At 37.0% G+C, this 13,104-nt stretch overlaps 1 protein-coding gene across 1 annotated transcript in view; it reads left to right on the top strand.

Moving 5' to 3' along the window:
• LOC5573643 (neural cell adhesion molecule 1-B) overlaps positions 1–13,104 on the top strand; it is a 1,425,452-nt gene that overhangs the window by 388,007 nt on the left and 1,024,341 nt on the right. The window contains 1 exon segment of the mRNA XM_021845179.1: positions 712–1,781. Coding sequence (XP_021700871.1) covers positions 1,655–1,781 — 127 coding nt within the window. The 5' untranslated portion in view covers positions 712–1,654.

Raw genomic sequence — 13,104 nt, 5'->3', positions numbered from 1 at the left:
ATGCTATCTATAAACACTTGTGGATACTTATTATCGTCGGGTAAAATAACTTGAAATTTGATTTTTGTCTATGGAGCAACGCACTGTGGCGATGTTTTGAATTATTTAACATACAAAGAGATTTGATAAAACCAAATCTGAACTTTGAACGCTTTTTGAGAGCAGCGATGAGCTTAATAGATGGACATACACAAAACATAATCTACTGGAGAAGCCCGCAAAATACATCTAAAGTTTCTACTCGATAAACCGACTATTTCGAACCCTCCATAAATTTTTCGATTATCTCATATAACTCATTTATAGATCTGGTGATATAACTCATTTGACATTTCGATGTCCTAATACCACCATGCAAATATCAAACTGGGTACCACTTTCTGATCGTGACCTCCGCTTATGTAATGTGATATCACTCTCAAACTACTATTCATGAAAAACTGTTCAGTCTCATAGCATTTGTATGTATGAAATAATTCACCTGGAAGACATAACAGAACGCAATGCAAATGTCAGCATGGAAACTAAATAAACAAGCGAACTGATATTGCAAGAAAAAAAATGTAGCACCAGCACAACTGTCGTTTAGCTATATCCAATTGCTTATAAAATTTATCGACGTTCTATTTCAGCGAATAATACAACACACGTTTTTACCAGTTACCCGTTCTCTAATAGCACTTTTTCCCATCTATTTTTCTCCCATTTCAGAGCGCCACTTTACCTCCCATATGGAGGCTCTCCCCAGCGGATTGGCAGTCCATAAATCACCGCCACCTGAAAGCAATGCGCAAACATGTGTGTGACAACGGAAATTTATCTGTCTGTGCCAAGTGAAACGGAAAATCCTCTCCCGAAACCACTTTTTATCAATATTCACAAAACAATAAAAATAAAAATAAAACATAATCAACGTAATTGAACTCCATAACATTTATCAAGGAAACTTCAAACACACACTCATTTTACGTTCCTTCCCACCCATCTGGCTCTCATTTTTCCGCCTGTCTCAAGCTTGTGGTTTGCGTTGGCAGGAGTACTGATTTTCACAACTGAGGAAAAGCACACTACCCCTCCCCTTTCCTGATGCATGCAAGAGAAAACCGAAACATTCTTCTCGACACCGGTGGAGGAATCTCAGGCTCTCAGTCCCAAAGTCCCACGTGTGGTCTTCGGTATCGAAATCGATGCGTTCAATCACTTCCCAAACCAGGCTTCCCATGTTGCCAACAAGGACGACGTTGAGAACAGCAGCAGTTTAGCTTCACAAACCGTAGAGAAGCGAAAAAGATTCAAGCAACAACCAGCCATAATAATAATACTAATAGTAATAATAATAACGCCCAATCCTCGACGACTTTGGGAAGCAGCCCGGAAGAATCGTTGTGGTGGGCAGCTTCGGTCCTAGGAGAAAATCTTTTGGCACAATAGTGTAGTGGCGTAACAGTAGAGCCAATAGTCAAGAGTGGAGAAAAAGTGTTCAAGTGTGAAAATTCCAATACCCAATCGTATAGTGGGTGGAAAAAGAAGATTCAACCTAAGGAAGAAAAAGTGCAGAATCCCGAGTAAGCTCTCCCTAGTGTTCAGAGGAAAAGAGCTAGCGAGTCGTGCAGTTTATCGCAATTATTATCACGCAGAGGTGCATTCGACGGCGATGGGAAAAATGAAACACGGCATTGCATTCAAATTTAATCAAGTGTTTCATGTTATATTTATAAATGTATTTATCGCGCATTTCACGCTCGGATTACAGCTGCCTGCACTTGACAAGGATAAACATGGTAAGTTGATTTACGAGTTGTGGAAAAAATAAAATGGAATTCCTTTATTTTGTCGGTGTGGAGATATTTTTCGCATGTGACAACGTGCACAATAACCTAAGCTCTATCTCAAATGGGCGTAAAACCTCCTCATCTTTTAGTAACAACAGAAAAACATGCAATCCAAATGATACAATTGAACTTAATATCACACACTTATTTGCAGAATTTTCAATATATAAACGATTTAAATTATTAGCTTCTAAAAGAGGTCAACAAGAATTTTGATGAGACTATGAAATAATCTAAGAGAATTTCATTCGAAGCGTACTTTGAGAGATATGAATGTCTAATTCATGTGAGCAGCAATTGACGGAACGGCACATAGCGGAAAACGGTTCGTTGTATCCGTAATTAGTACGAGCTTCATGAAGAAAAATAAATGTATTACAGTCGCCTCTCCACATCTCGATATCGAAGAGACCATCGAGATAGGGAGAGATCGAGACATAGAACAAATTTTTAACGAATACTAGATTGAAAATCACTCCGTTGCCAGGAAAATCAACAACAAACAGATGTCATTTCGTCTTCCCAAATTGTTTTGAATCTCTAAAATCTAGTCTAGTAACCTTTGATAATGGGCACATCGACATACGGAGAGAAAATTGGGAACGAAAATCACATCGAGATAGGGAGATATCGAGATAAGGAGGATATCGAGATATGGAGAGTGAAAATGTATGCAGGGTGAAGGGACCGAAAAAATCATCGACATAGGGAGAGATATCGAGATGTAGAACATCGAGATGTGGAGAGTCGACTGTAGAAAGAAAAGGACGATGAGGCGGTGGTAGGTCATTTGGCGTAAAGTCGTTTGACATAAAGTCGTTTGGCATAATGGCCGTTTGGCATAATAGTCGTTTGGCATAATGAGTCTGCAACCAAGAATTTCTTAAGATGACATTCGTTCTTACGTTTCCATTGAATCTTTCTGAAGACATCAGGCTTGTTTTGGAACCAATTGATACAAAATGACACTTATTCAAAAATCATATGCTCTTGAATAAACTAAAGCATATAAGGAAAGTTATTGCCAATAGTTTTTATTATTTATCCAGAAATTTCCCTTCTTTCCATAATTCTTCTTTTGTGTTTCGCTATTGGTATGAATTTTTGCACTGAAGATTTATATATATTTAGCACGATTTTACCCATCTTTCAATCATGGAGATGTAGGGTTGTGAAAGAGAATACGGGGTCGTGACGGACTTTGATTTCAGGTTGGCCAATTGCGCTATAGAATCGTTACCCGTTCGGTGGCGTAGTTGGTTAACGTGCCCAGTCTAGCGTACTGGGAGTCGTGGGATCGAAGCCCACCAGAACGATTCCATTATTTTTCTCAATTATACATCTCGATTAGTCCAAATTGACTTTTGTGTCTACCAATTACAGTTTTTTTCAAAACACCGTCGGCTGATTTAAGCCGTAATACACATGTTAACCCTAGCGAAACATTCTACGAATTTATTTTTTTTTCAAATATGATGTAACTATAACTATAGGAATAAAGACTGTTGATTTAAAATTTAAATAAATTTCACCTCCTTTTATACATAGGCTGTTCTTGAGAGATATATTTTTTAGATATTGTTTTGTTTCCAACTGACATAAGAGCGGCAATCGATAACATTGATCTGGTCGAGTTATTGGCGAAAAGAGAAATCGATTACTGCATAGAGGTAATGGGTTGTGCTACTTTTCCCCGAATGTCGTTTCCCTGAACGCCAGTTCCCCGAATTCCAGTTCCCTAAATATCCCGTTTCCCCGATTAGCCCACTTCATCGAAAAGTTTTTGGCGTTCATAATTGTCGTACATTTATACATTCCAGGATGGTGAACGAACTTACCATCTAATATGCACCCTTCTTAAATAAGTTGGCGGTTCTTTCGAGTTTCACCGTCCTCAGCATTTTTGCCAACATGTGTATAGCTGAGAATGACAGAATACCTCCTTTTTGATTGCTTATCGTTCTTTCTCGTTCACTATTCAACCACTGAAGACTATTACTGGGAACTAGCATTCTGGGAACAGATGATTCTGAACGCCATTTTTGATGTCTTTTCGTTTTATTGTGCCACAATATTTTTTTGCGTCCAATCTTCTATTGGTTTTATCATAAATTTTGCCTTCTTTTAAAAGTAAGATGTTCTTTATATTTAAACTGTTTTAAATTTTATTATGTAGTAAAGCTAAATGTTACCCTTTTTAAATGTTGTTGTTTTATCAATTCTTGCAAGACGTGCTGTTAGAATGATTACTTTAAAACCTGCCAATATTTAACTTTTTTTTTGCAAGCGCATGATCTCCTTTCGATATATGCTGAAAAATAAGTCAATCACAAATTTTCCCTTCTTTCGATAATAGACGGTGTTTTTGACGTACACTTCCAAAATTAAAATTTATAGTGAATCGTTCAAACGTTTTGTCACACATATTTTTTTATAAAAATCTGTTGGTCATTTGAGTTATGTGGGAAAATTTTTTTGCGTTAGAGCCTTAAACATTTTAAACGAAAAATAATCTGCTCTCGTATATCAGCCATTCCAAAAACATTTTTTTGAAGAATAAATAAGAACAGCAATAGTCCCTTTGGTCCCGAGGCCATCAAAACACGGAAAAACGGAAATTAATGATTTTTTTTATGTGAAAAACCATTTTTTGTGAAATTTTATATTTTCCCTGGAAAGTCAAAATCTTTAGCTTTCATTTCGTCCAAAAGATTGAAAATCTGTCGAACGGTTCAAAAGTTATAATTTTTTTTTAATAAAAGTTTTGCAAAATCGCTATTTTTCTGGTCAGCCTATTTTGGAAATGGTCACCCTAATCAAAAAAATCTAAAAACACGTGTATCCTTATTTCGAACAAGGAACAAAATAGCTTAGCTTAGCTTAGCTTAGACTGACTACACATATCAATGGTTGCTATTCCGTGATTGACCGAAGTCAGTGAAAATGCACAAAGAATCAACTAAAAGTTCGGCTGGGATTGGCCATAATCTTCTTCAGTGTGCATAATTCAGTGTCTCTATTTATACAGGGTCAATAACGGCGCCGGCCACGTCCTTGCAGTCAGGTGGAATTGGGGAAGGAATGTTAGTGTATAACCTTTGCTATTTGGAGACCGTGTTTGCCTCTGCATCTCCACAAAGGTTACTGGGAGGGATGTTTGTTAATGGGGAGGATCGTTGGGTCATAGGATTCACTTTGATAAGCGATTGGACCATGATAAACAATGATTTGTGAGATATATACATGATTATACGTAAATATAATATTTTCATTTGATATGAACAATTTCTATGTAGTGGAAAATTATGCCGACACTTGAGGTGACGAACCATTCAAAGTTTGTTGAACAAATACCTAAATGTAACATTCCTACAGCTGTCAGGACGAAAGCATGTGTTATTATATTTTACTCATTTGAAAAGAAACAAAAAACTCGATTGGTTGGGACATCATAGAACACTCTTATTCTTATGCCGACACTTACAGTGGCGAACCATCCAAAGTTTGTTGAATAAAGTGAACCTTTCGCAAGTCTACACTTGTAGTGTCGAACCATTCAAAGTTTTTTTAATTGCAAAAATAAAGGTATATAAGAGGTGTTCTGAAAAAAAATGTTAAACATAAATAAATCATGAATCAGAGTTTGTGTCGACTTTCACAGTGACGAACCATCCATAGTTTGTTGAAAAATCATATTTATATCCCACCATTGTAACGATTGAATGTGCAGTCATACATATTTTATAGATTAGAAATAGTAGCATGAAACGAGCTCACCAATTGATCCGTTATCCTTGACTGAGCAGCCACAATCCACTTTCGGCTTCACTCGTTTGCTCGGCTATGAAAAAGCGCTCAGGAAAAAAAAATAAGCGCGCGACCCAAAAAGAATAAAAAAAAAACTGTTCGGGCTTTCTTGACGCACTGCCCAGGAGCAAGCGTCAAGGTCGAAGGATCAAACAGAACTAACCGATCGCTGCACTTTTTCAGTTACTCCAACCGAACTCACCGATCACGCCACTTTTTCACTTACTAGACCAACGCGCGACATGTTTGATCCTGCCCTCGTCGCTTGCCCCGGGAAAAGCAAGTGTCAAGGTCGAAAGATCAAACAGAACTCCGTGTATCCTTACTTCGGACAAGGAACAAAATAGCAAGTTTTCACGGTATTCGGTGACCCACTAGATCGGGTTTTCATGGAATGGCTGATATAGGATATTTTTGTATTATGCTGCAATATTAGATCATTGGATTATAGCTTTTAATAATTTGCAAATAAATTTTCCCTTCTTTTATCAAGTAACTTTCATCAAGTGTTACGTTCAAACTGGGACACAGCTTGACCTGCAGAGAAATATTCTATAAAAATTCCCTTTATTAATAACTGTGAACTTTCTTTGACAATTTGATATGGTGGTGGCGTTGACCTCGATAACAGCTCCAAAAATGCCGGTATTCATTCTAAGTCAATCATTATGCCAAACGACCATTTTGCCAAATGACGATTATGCCAAACGACCATTATGCCAAACGGCTTTATGTCAAACGACTTTATGCCAAACGGGGTACAATCCGATTAGGCACGTTAAAATTGAGAAGGGACAGCACATGTGGACAATCAATTTTCAATTGCAAAAAAGGAATACAAACAAAGATTTTAAAATTTCAAGGCGGACGCTCAACAACTCTAAACCAATCAGTTTACAACGGTCTTCGTAAATGGGTAAGTTAGTTGGGTTGGTTCATAGCAGATGGCGCAAGGCAAAACGTACAAATCTGCGCTGAATTGTACCTATGTGAGAAATACAGTTTTGATAATAGTGCGCACAGACTACTGACGACTCGTTTGGCTACTGTAGAGTGAATTTCAGAATTTTTCCCCACCCTGCTGACGAGTATTCTAATATTGAATTCATGAGCGAACAAAAAATCTTAAACATTGAATGTTTTTAAACTGCTTTGCAACACGAAATATGAAACCGAGTTATTTATCATTGAACATAAGAGAATGCTCCACATGATTAACGTGAGCTCAAATCAAGTTACTGTGAATCCTTTTTTTCTAATGTGAATAAAACGGCAGGAAAGATTTTAGTAACACACATAGTGTGTTGATACAGAAGAGCCTCAGCAAAGCGAATCAGTTTTGTGTAGATGTTATTACTTTTTACCCACATGAAACTACAAGAGAGAAGCACACAAGTTTAATTTGCTTCTTCGTACTAAACAATTTCCTTCTTGGTTTCCTCCAGAAAACCACCAACAGCAACTTGACGTTCTGCAACACACATAACATACGAAAGGTTCTGTAAAGGTACACGTACACTCTTCCACTTTACTCTTCGGTAGCACCATTGCTACTCAATTTAAGTGTGTTAATTGCAGTGCTAGTTTTTGCAAAGATCTTTTTTGCGAGCTGTCTAATTCAAGCTAATTGACGGAATTGAACAATTAGCACACAGTGCAGTGGATTGAATCTTTCATTAGAGCTGCTCCAGCTGGAGCTGGATAACTGGAAGCTAGTTGGCCACTGGACACGTTCAACTGTATGACTGAGCTCTAAGCCTTATATATTCTCAAAACACTTTAATTGGTCTCAGCTCAACTAGATTGAACTAATTTTTCTACTTTCGGCAATTGGCTCAGAATGCCACAAAGCCAAGTTGCTGGTATCTCCAACTTCTATTTTTATTCTGCGACACAGACTGCTTCTAAGAGGGCCTAGATAGCCTAAGCGGTAAACGCGCAGCTATTCAGCAAGAGGGTTCGAATCCGACCGGTCGATGACATTTCGTCAAAGACATATTCTCGACTTCCCAGGGCAATGAGTAACTTCGTGATTGCCACACGGTATACGATTGCAAAAAAAAATGTCAATTGGCAAAGAAAACTCTCAGTTAATAACTGTGGAAGTGCCCATAAGAATAATAAGCTGAGAAGCAGTCTTTGTCTCAGTAAGGATGTAACGCCAGACAGAATAGAACAGACTGATTTTCAGCTTAGTGCCCTAATAAGCACTTCCACAGTTATTAACTAAGAACTTTTATTGCCAATTGACTATTTTTGCATGTGTATATCGCGAGGCAAGCCCAGAGAATCTTCGAGCCCTGGAAAGACGAGAAAGATCCTCCACCAGTGAGATTCGAGCCCACGACCCTTAGCTTGGTCTTGAATAGCTGTGCATTCACCGCTACAGCCAGATGGGTCCCACATTGTCCAAAGTTGTCGATATGTGAAGAATATTTCAATGATTGGAGGGGGCTTTTCTTTTGAAACAAATAAAGTTCTTCAGCTCTTAGGAATTGAAGTATCGAAGTGAAAAACAATCTTCACTACTCTTGTCCTACAACGGTGACTATCATTCATCCGCCGGAAAACACCTTTTTGATGCCGGAGCATACAATAGGTGGTATGCCTCACGGTATCACGGTATTTTGAAATGAAGAACACGGATCTAGAACCACTTTTTTGCTGTTATCCTCCCCACTCCAAACGGCGGCACTTGAATGCCTTCGGTGAACGTTTTTTAGAGATCACTCCTCATGTGGTGAAGAAAGCATAGAGGTACTAGTCGTATGTGGTTTGATTCATCTGCGAAAGTGGCTCTCCTCTCGGGACACATCTTGTCTAGAAGCGCTCAGAAGAGGGTGTCAGACCATTTCCACGAGGCGATACAATATAGTGGTGGCTGAATGGGGCGACCGAGCGTGTGATCTGCGGCACCACATTATATTATGCTTTCCTGTACGGTTTTCTCCGATGATGGCCACATAAGGGTGGCCCAATGTGGGATGGCACAGGAAAATATTAAACTCATAAATGTAAAAGTCAGAATAATGTGCTTTAGACCCTCAGAAGTTGTACGAGATTTTTAGCCCTGGGCTAGTTTATCTCGGAACCAACGGCTTTACTAACTTTCCAAAGGAAGTCGTCACTATAACTATAACGTCATAAGTGACTATCTTAAGGATGAGATTCGATCTCAAGTTCTCGGCGTGAGAGGCGTGTTTTCTAACCACTACACCAGGTCCGTCCCTATGAGGACTTAAGTGAAATTTGTATTTTCATACAAATTTGTTGTAATTGTTTCCCTATGAGTAATCGGAATAAAATTTTGACAGAGAACTTTAAATATCCTCAATTTCATCACCACAAAATTTGAACATTTTTACAGTAGCGGTTAAAAAATCAAGCACCAGGTGAAATCGCTCAAAATAATAGTAGTATAAATATTTCAATTATCTGCTGAATTTTGAGTTTTTAAATATTTCTTTACTTATTATTTCAATAATTTCCACCCAAGTTATAAATGTATTAACAAGCCATTTTAGTGATTTTACCAGGTGCTTGCATTTTCAGAAAGTACTGTACACAAATATAAAATTTTGTGATTATTAAATTGAGGATATTTGTAGTTTTCTGCAAAAAAATCATGTCGATTGATTAAAGGGAAACAAAGTTACAGCATGCCAAAGTTGAACATTTTGTATTCTATTATTCTGAACACAACTGTAAATACAGGTCGGACTCGATTATCCGAGATTTGGAGCTTAGATTTAAGATTTATTGAGTTTTTCCGTTTTCCGTTCAAAGTTAGTCCACCCTGAACCGCATCCTACAGCCTGAGAGACCTCTTCGCCAGATGGTATTCGCTTCGTTCAACAAAGGTGCAGCTCTATATACAAGATTGAAAGAAAAGCTTATCAAATACGGCACAAGTGATTGATTGAGAACTTGTTGACGTCTCGCAGATCTCGGCTCATCACTGGCTGTTGGGGTGTTGGGTGAATGTTTCCTTTCTTCTCTTTCGCTATGGACTATGTGAATAGTGGTGTTGACGACGGCTTTGGTATTGTAGTTTCTTATGAGGCTCTCCTTCTGCACGCAAAGCACTGGAAATGGACACTCGAAATGTGAGTGTAGGGGAAAAACTTTGTGGGCTATACAACTACATTTGGAGCAAAAATTCATATTGTCATAAAACTTATAGGTTCATAGGATAAAACATTGTTACTCAGTGTAAACATAAGATGAATGTTTCATTCTCTGTAGTTTTTTTTCTGCCATAAACCATTTTGATGAAATTTTATAACTTTCACAATTGAATATAGCGAATATTTTCCATCTCTGTAGAGAAACTCTTAGGAGGAAGTTTTTTCTTGGTGAATTACCATATCCGATATTGCTATTTTCCCTTCGGAACGCCGTCCTAAACCCTCTAATACCCAATTTTTTTATTTCCTATCTAAATATCATTTTTCGTTTTCTGAAATCGTTCTAAACACGGTTTGAGCAATGATTAATTTATATTCGTGAATTTAAGAATTTTGGTTTTTGATTTTTATAATTTGTATATTTGAACATCCATACCCTTTTTAATTTTTCTTGATCCCTTTTGATGATATTAAATATTTTTTTTCTGGTTCATGTTTTATTTCCATGTGACTAACGGAAGAACAGGTTTAAAATTATTTTTATACCACCAGACTCTTCATCTATTGATTGTAGAAAAATATCAAAGATATGATTTTAACAAAATTCCAAATAGTACCACGTCTTAAGGTGGGGTTGGGTATTAGCGGGTTAAAACAGTAGCATACCTAGGGGGTGCGGTCGGTGTGGTCCGCACTTGGTCCCGAGTTCATAGAGACCTCCAAATCGTGATAAGAATTTTTCTCTAATAATATAAATTTGATTTCTAGAAAACTTACACCCATAATCGCCCATAATCGTATCTGGAATTGATTTAGAAGTATGTTACGGACTATATTATTAAACAAACCGATTTCCATTTCAATTTTACAGTGGATCCTCCATGAGTCGATATTCCATGACTCGATATTGACTCATGGAACCATAACATAAAATGAAAATTTCATGGTTACTAGGATGGTCCCCTCGAACAGGTTTTCAAGTCATTTATGTTCCAGATATTTTCATGAGTTGACGGTCCCTTCAGATATCAACTCGTGGAGGTTTGACTGTAATTGAAAAAAATAAATCAGTTGCCATCTTCAGGACATGGTTTTTATACAATCCTGGCTGGTAGTAGATCTCTTTTTAGAGGCTTAGTCTTTATTTTAACGCAAATCTCTATTTATAACGTAAGATCTTTGAACAAAATGTCTCTTAAGTCATTTTTTTTTCTTTATTCTGCTTGCATTGAATCCTGTTCAACAGAGACACCTTCAGAGATTATGACGCAATTTCTTACAATGCCTTTAGGACATACTTTTCAGATTCATCGAGGAAGTCATCTTGTGTTTTCTACAAAGATCTCTTCAGGTATACTTCTAGGGTCTCCTTCAGAACTTTCTCTATTGATTCCACCTCCAAATCTCCCGAGAAATCTTTTAGCTTTATTTCAAGGTATGGTTAGTGGAATTGCTTCCTTATTTGCTACAGAAAATGAGCACTACACTACAAATTATTCTACACTCCTTAAAACAATTTCTTTGGGCATTTTCCAGGAAGATCTACGAGAATTCCTATGCCAGTTTCTCCAGTTATCCTTGCAGGATTTTCAATATGGATTCCTTCAAGGATTCATCCACATTAACCAAAGGTAGAGCTCCTAAATGTCCTCCAGGGGTTATCCGAGGAGATATATTGATGAGATAATTTGATCTGGTATTCTTCCTGAAGCTCCTTCAGAAATTTTTCTAAAGGCTACCCCACAAGCCTTACTTTCAAATTTAATCAAGTTCCATCAGATGTTGCTTTGGGATTTCCTTCTGAAATATCACGGGGATTTTTTTTTACTATAGACTATTTAACTTTATTGTCATTCAGGTCTTGTGTATGGTGGAACCTTTTATAAACTATTGTATACATTGATATTTTTCAGATAACATGAAAATGTTTAAATTCTTTATTCATCATCTGCTGAAATCTCCCTCAAACATATCGGCAATCCTACATTGTTCCTTTCTTCTTCTCAACTTATACATTCAACTAATAAGTGATTAACATTGAGAAATTCGTGACACCACTGGCACATTAGTGCTGCCATTCGTTCGAATAGATGCTTGTGAGTTAGGACCGTATGACCGATACGTATTCTAGTAAGGAATACAGTTTCTCTCCGAGTCTTGCCTCTAGTTTTGTGTGGAGTGACCGAGTCTTTTACTTCTCTTAATTTGTTTTCTCTAACATTTTCCCATTCGTATTGCCATTTAATTATTATTTGGTTGTTTCAAATTTTCTTCATTTCTTTATAGTCCAATGCTATGCTGATGTCTATTCTTTGATCTAAGGCTTCCTTTGCTTCTCGGCCCGCTTTCTAGTTACCTTCATTACCTATATACTCGGAAAGCGTGCCGTTTGCGAGCACACGATTGGTTCGAAATGCCAGAGATCGTTCTATGAATCTGAGCAGATGTCCACCTATTTTCCAGAACTTCAATATGTCCAGTATGAGCCCTTCCTCCACGTTATTTATTTTATTTATTTATTTATTTATTTATTGAACTAAAAATTTTGAAAGAGGGAAAAACCCCATTGAGTGATATCAATTGGAAATCGTTCTCAAAAGGGCACAAAACCTCTTTATCTTTTCTTATTACGTTACAAAAATAAATCTTAAAACTAAAGGCTCAACCGGAAGTGATCCATATCAGAGCCGAATTCTTGAAAAGGAAGTAACCAAAAAGGGAGGATTATTGCAGGGTACAAGGGAAGGTTATTTTCTTGATTTCTGAAACGAAAGAGATAAAAAGCAAAGCAGTATCAAACAATATAACTAATATCTCTGAAAAAGTTGCACAAAATTTTAACATAGGAAGTGATTTGCTTCCAAGAATATCACGAACAGATATAGGTTCTGTAATTTCTAAATTTTTGTATTTTTCTATTTATTTTTTCCTAGGCAAAATATATTTTTTGCAATAAAAAACTATGTGATCGATATCTTGATAAGATTCTCCACAATCACATAAATTTGAATCAATTATGTTAATACGATATAAATGACTATTACAAATATAATGTTTAGAAATAAGTCTCGAAAACATGCAAATGAAATTTCTTCCGACAGATAGTTTTTTAAATCAGGTACTTTCACCCACAATTGGAAAAATGGAATGACACCATCGACCTTTATCACTAGAATCCCAATCAATTTGCCAAGAATCTAAAGCATTTCTTTTGATTTTAGCATAATATTCCGAATGAAAAACATTTCGTTCATAAATAATTCCGCGAGTAGCTCCTAGTTTAGCTAAATAATTCGCTTGTTCGTTACCAAATATATTACTATGGGCTGGAACCCAAA

The sequence above is a fragment of the Aedes aegypti genome, chromosome 2, assembly GCF_002204515.2.
Source record: "Aedes aegypti strain LVP_AGWG chromosome 2, AaegL5.0 Primary Assembly, whole genome shotgun sequence".
NCBI classification, from domain to species: Eukaryota; Metazoa; Arthropoda; class Insecta; order Diptera; family Culicidae; genus Aedes; species Aedes aegypti.
Note: the sequence above shows the minus strand (reverse complement) of the source record. Positions and strands in the feature narration are given on the sequence as shown.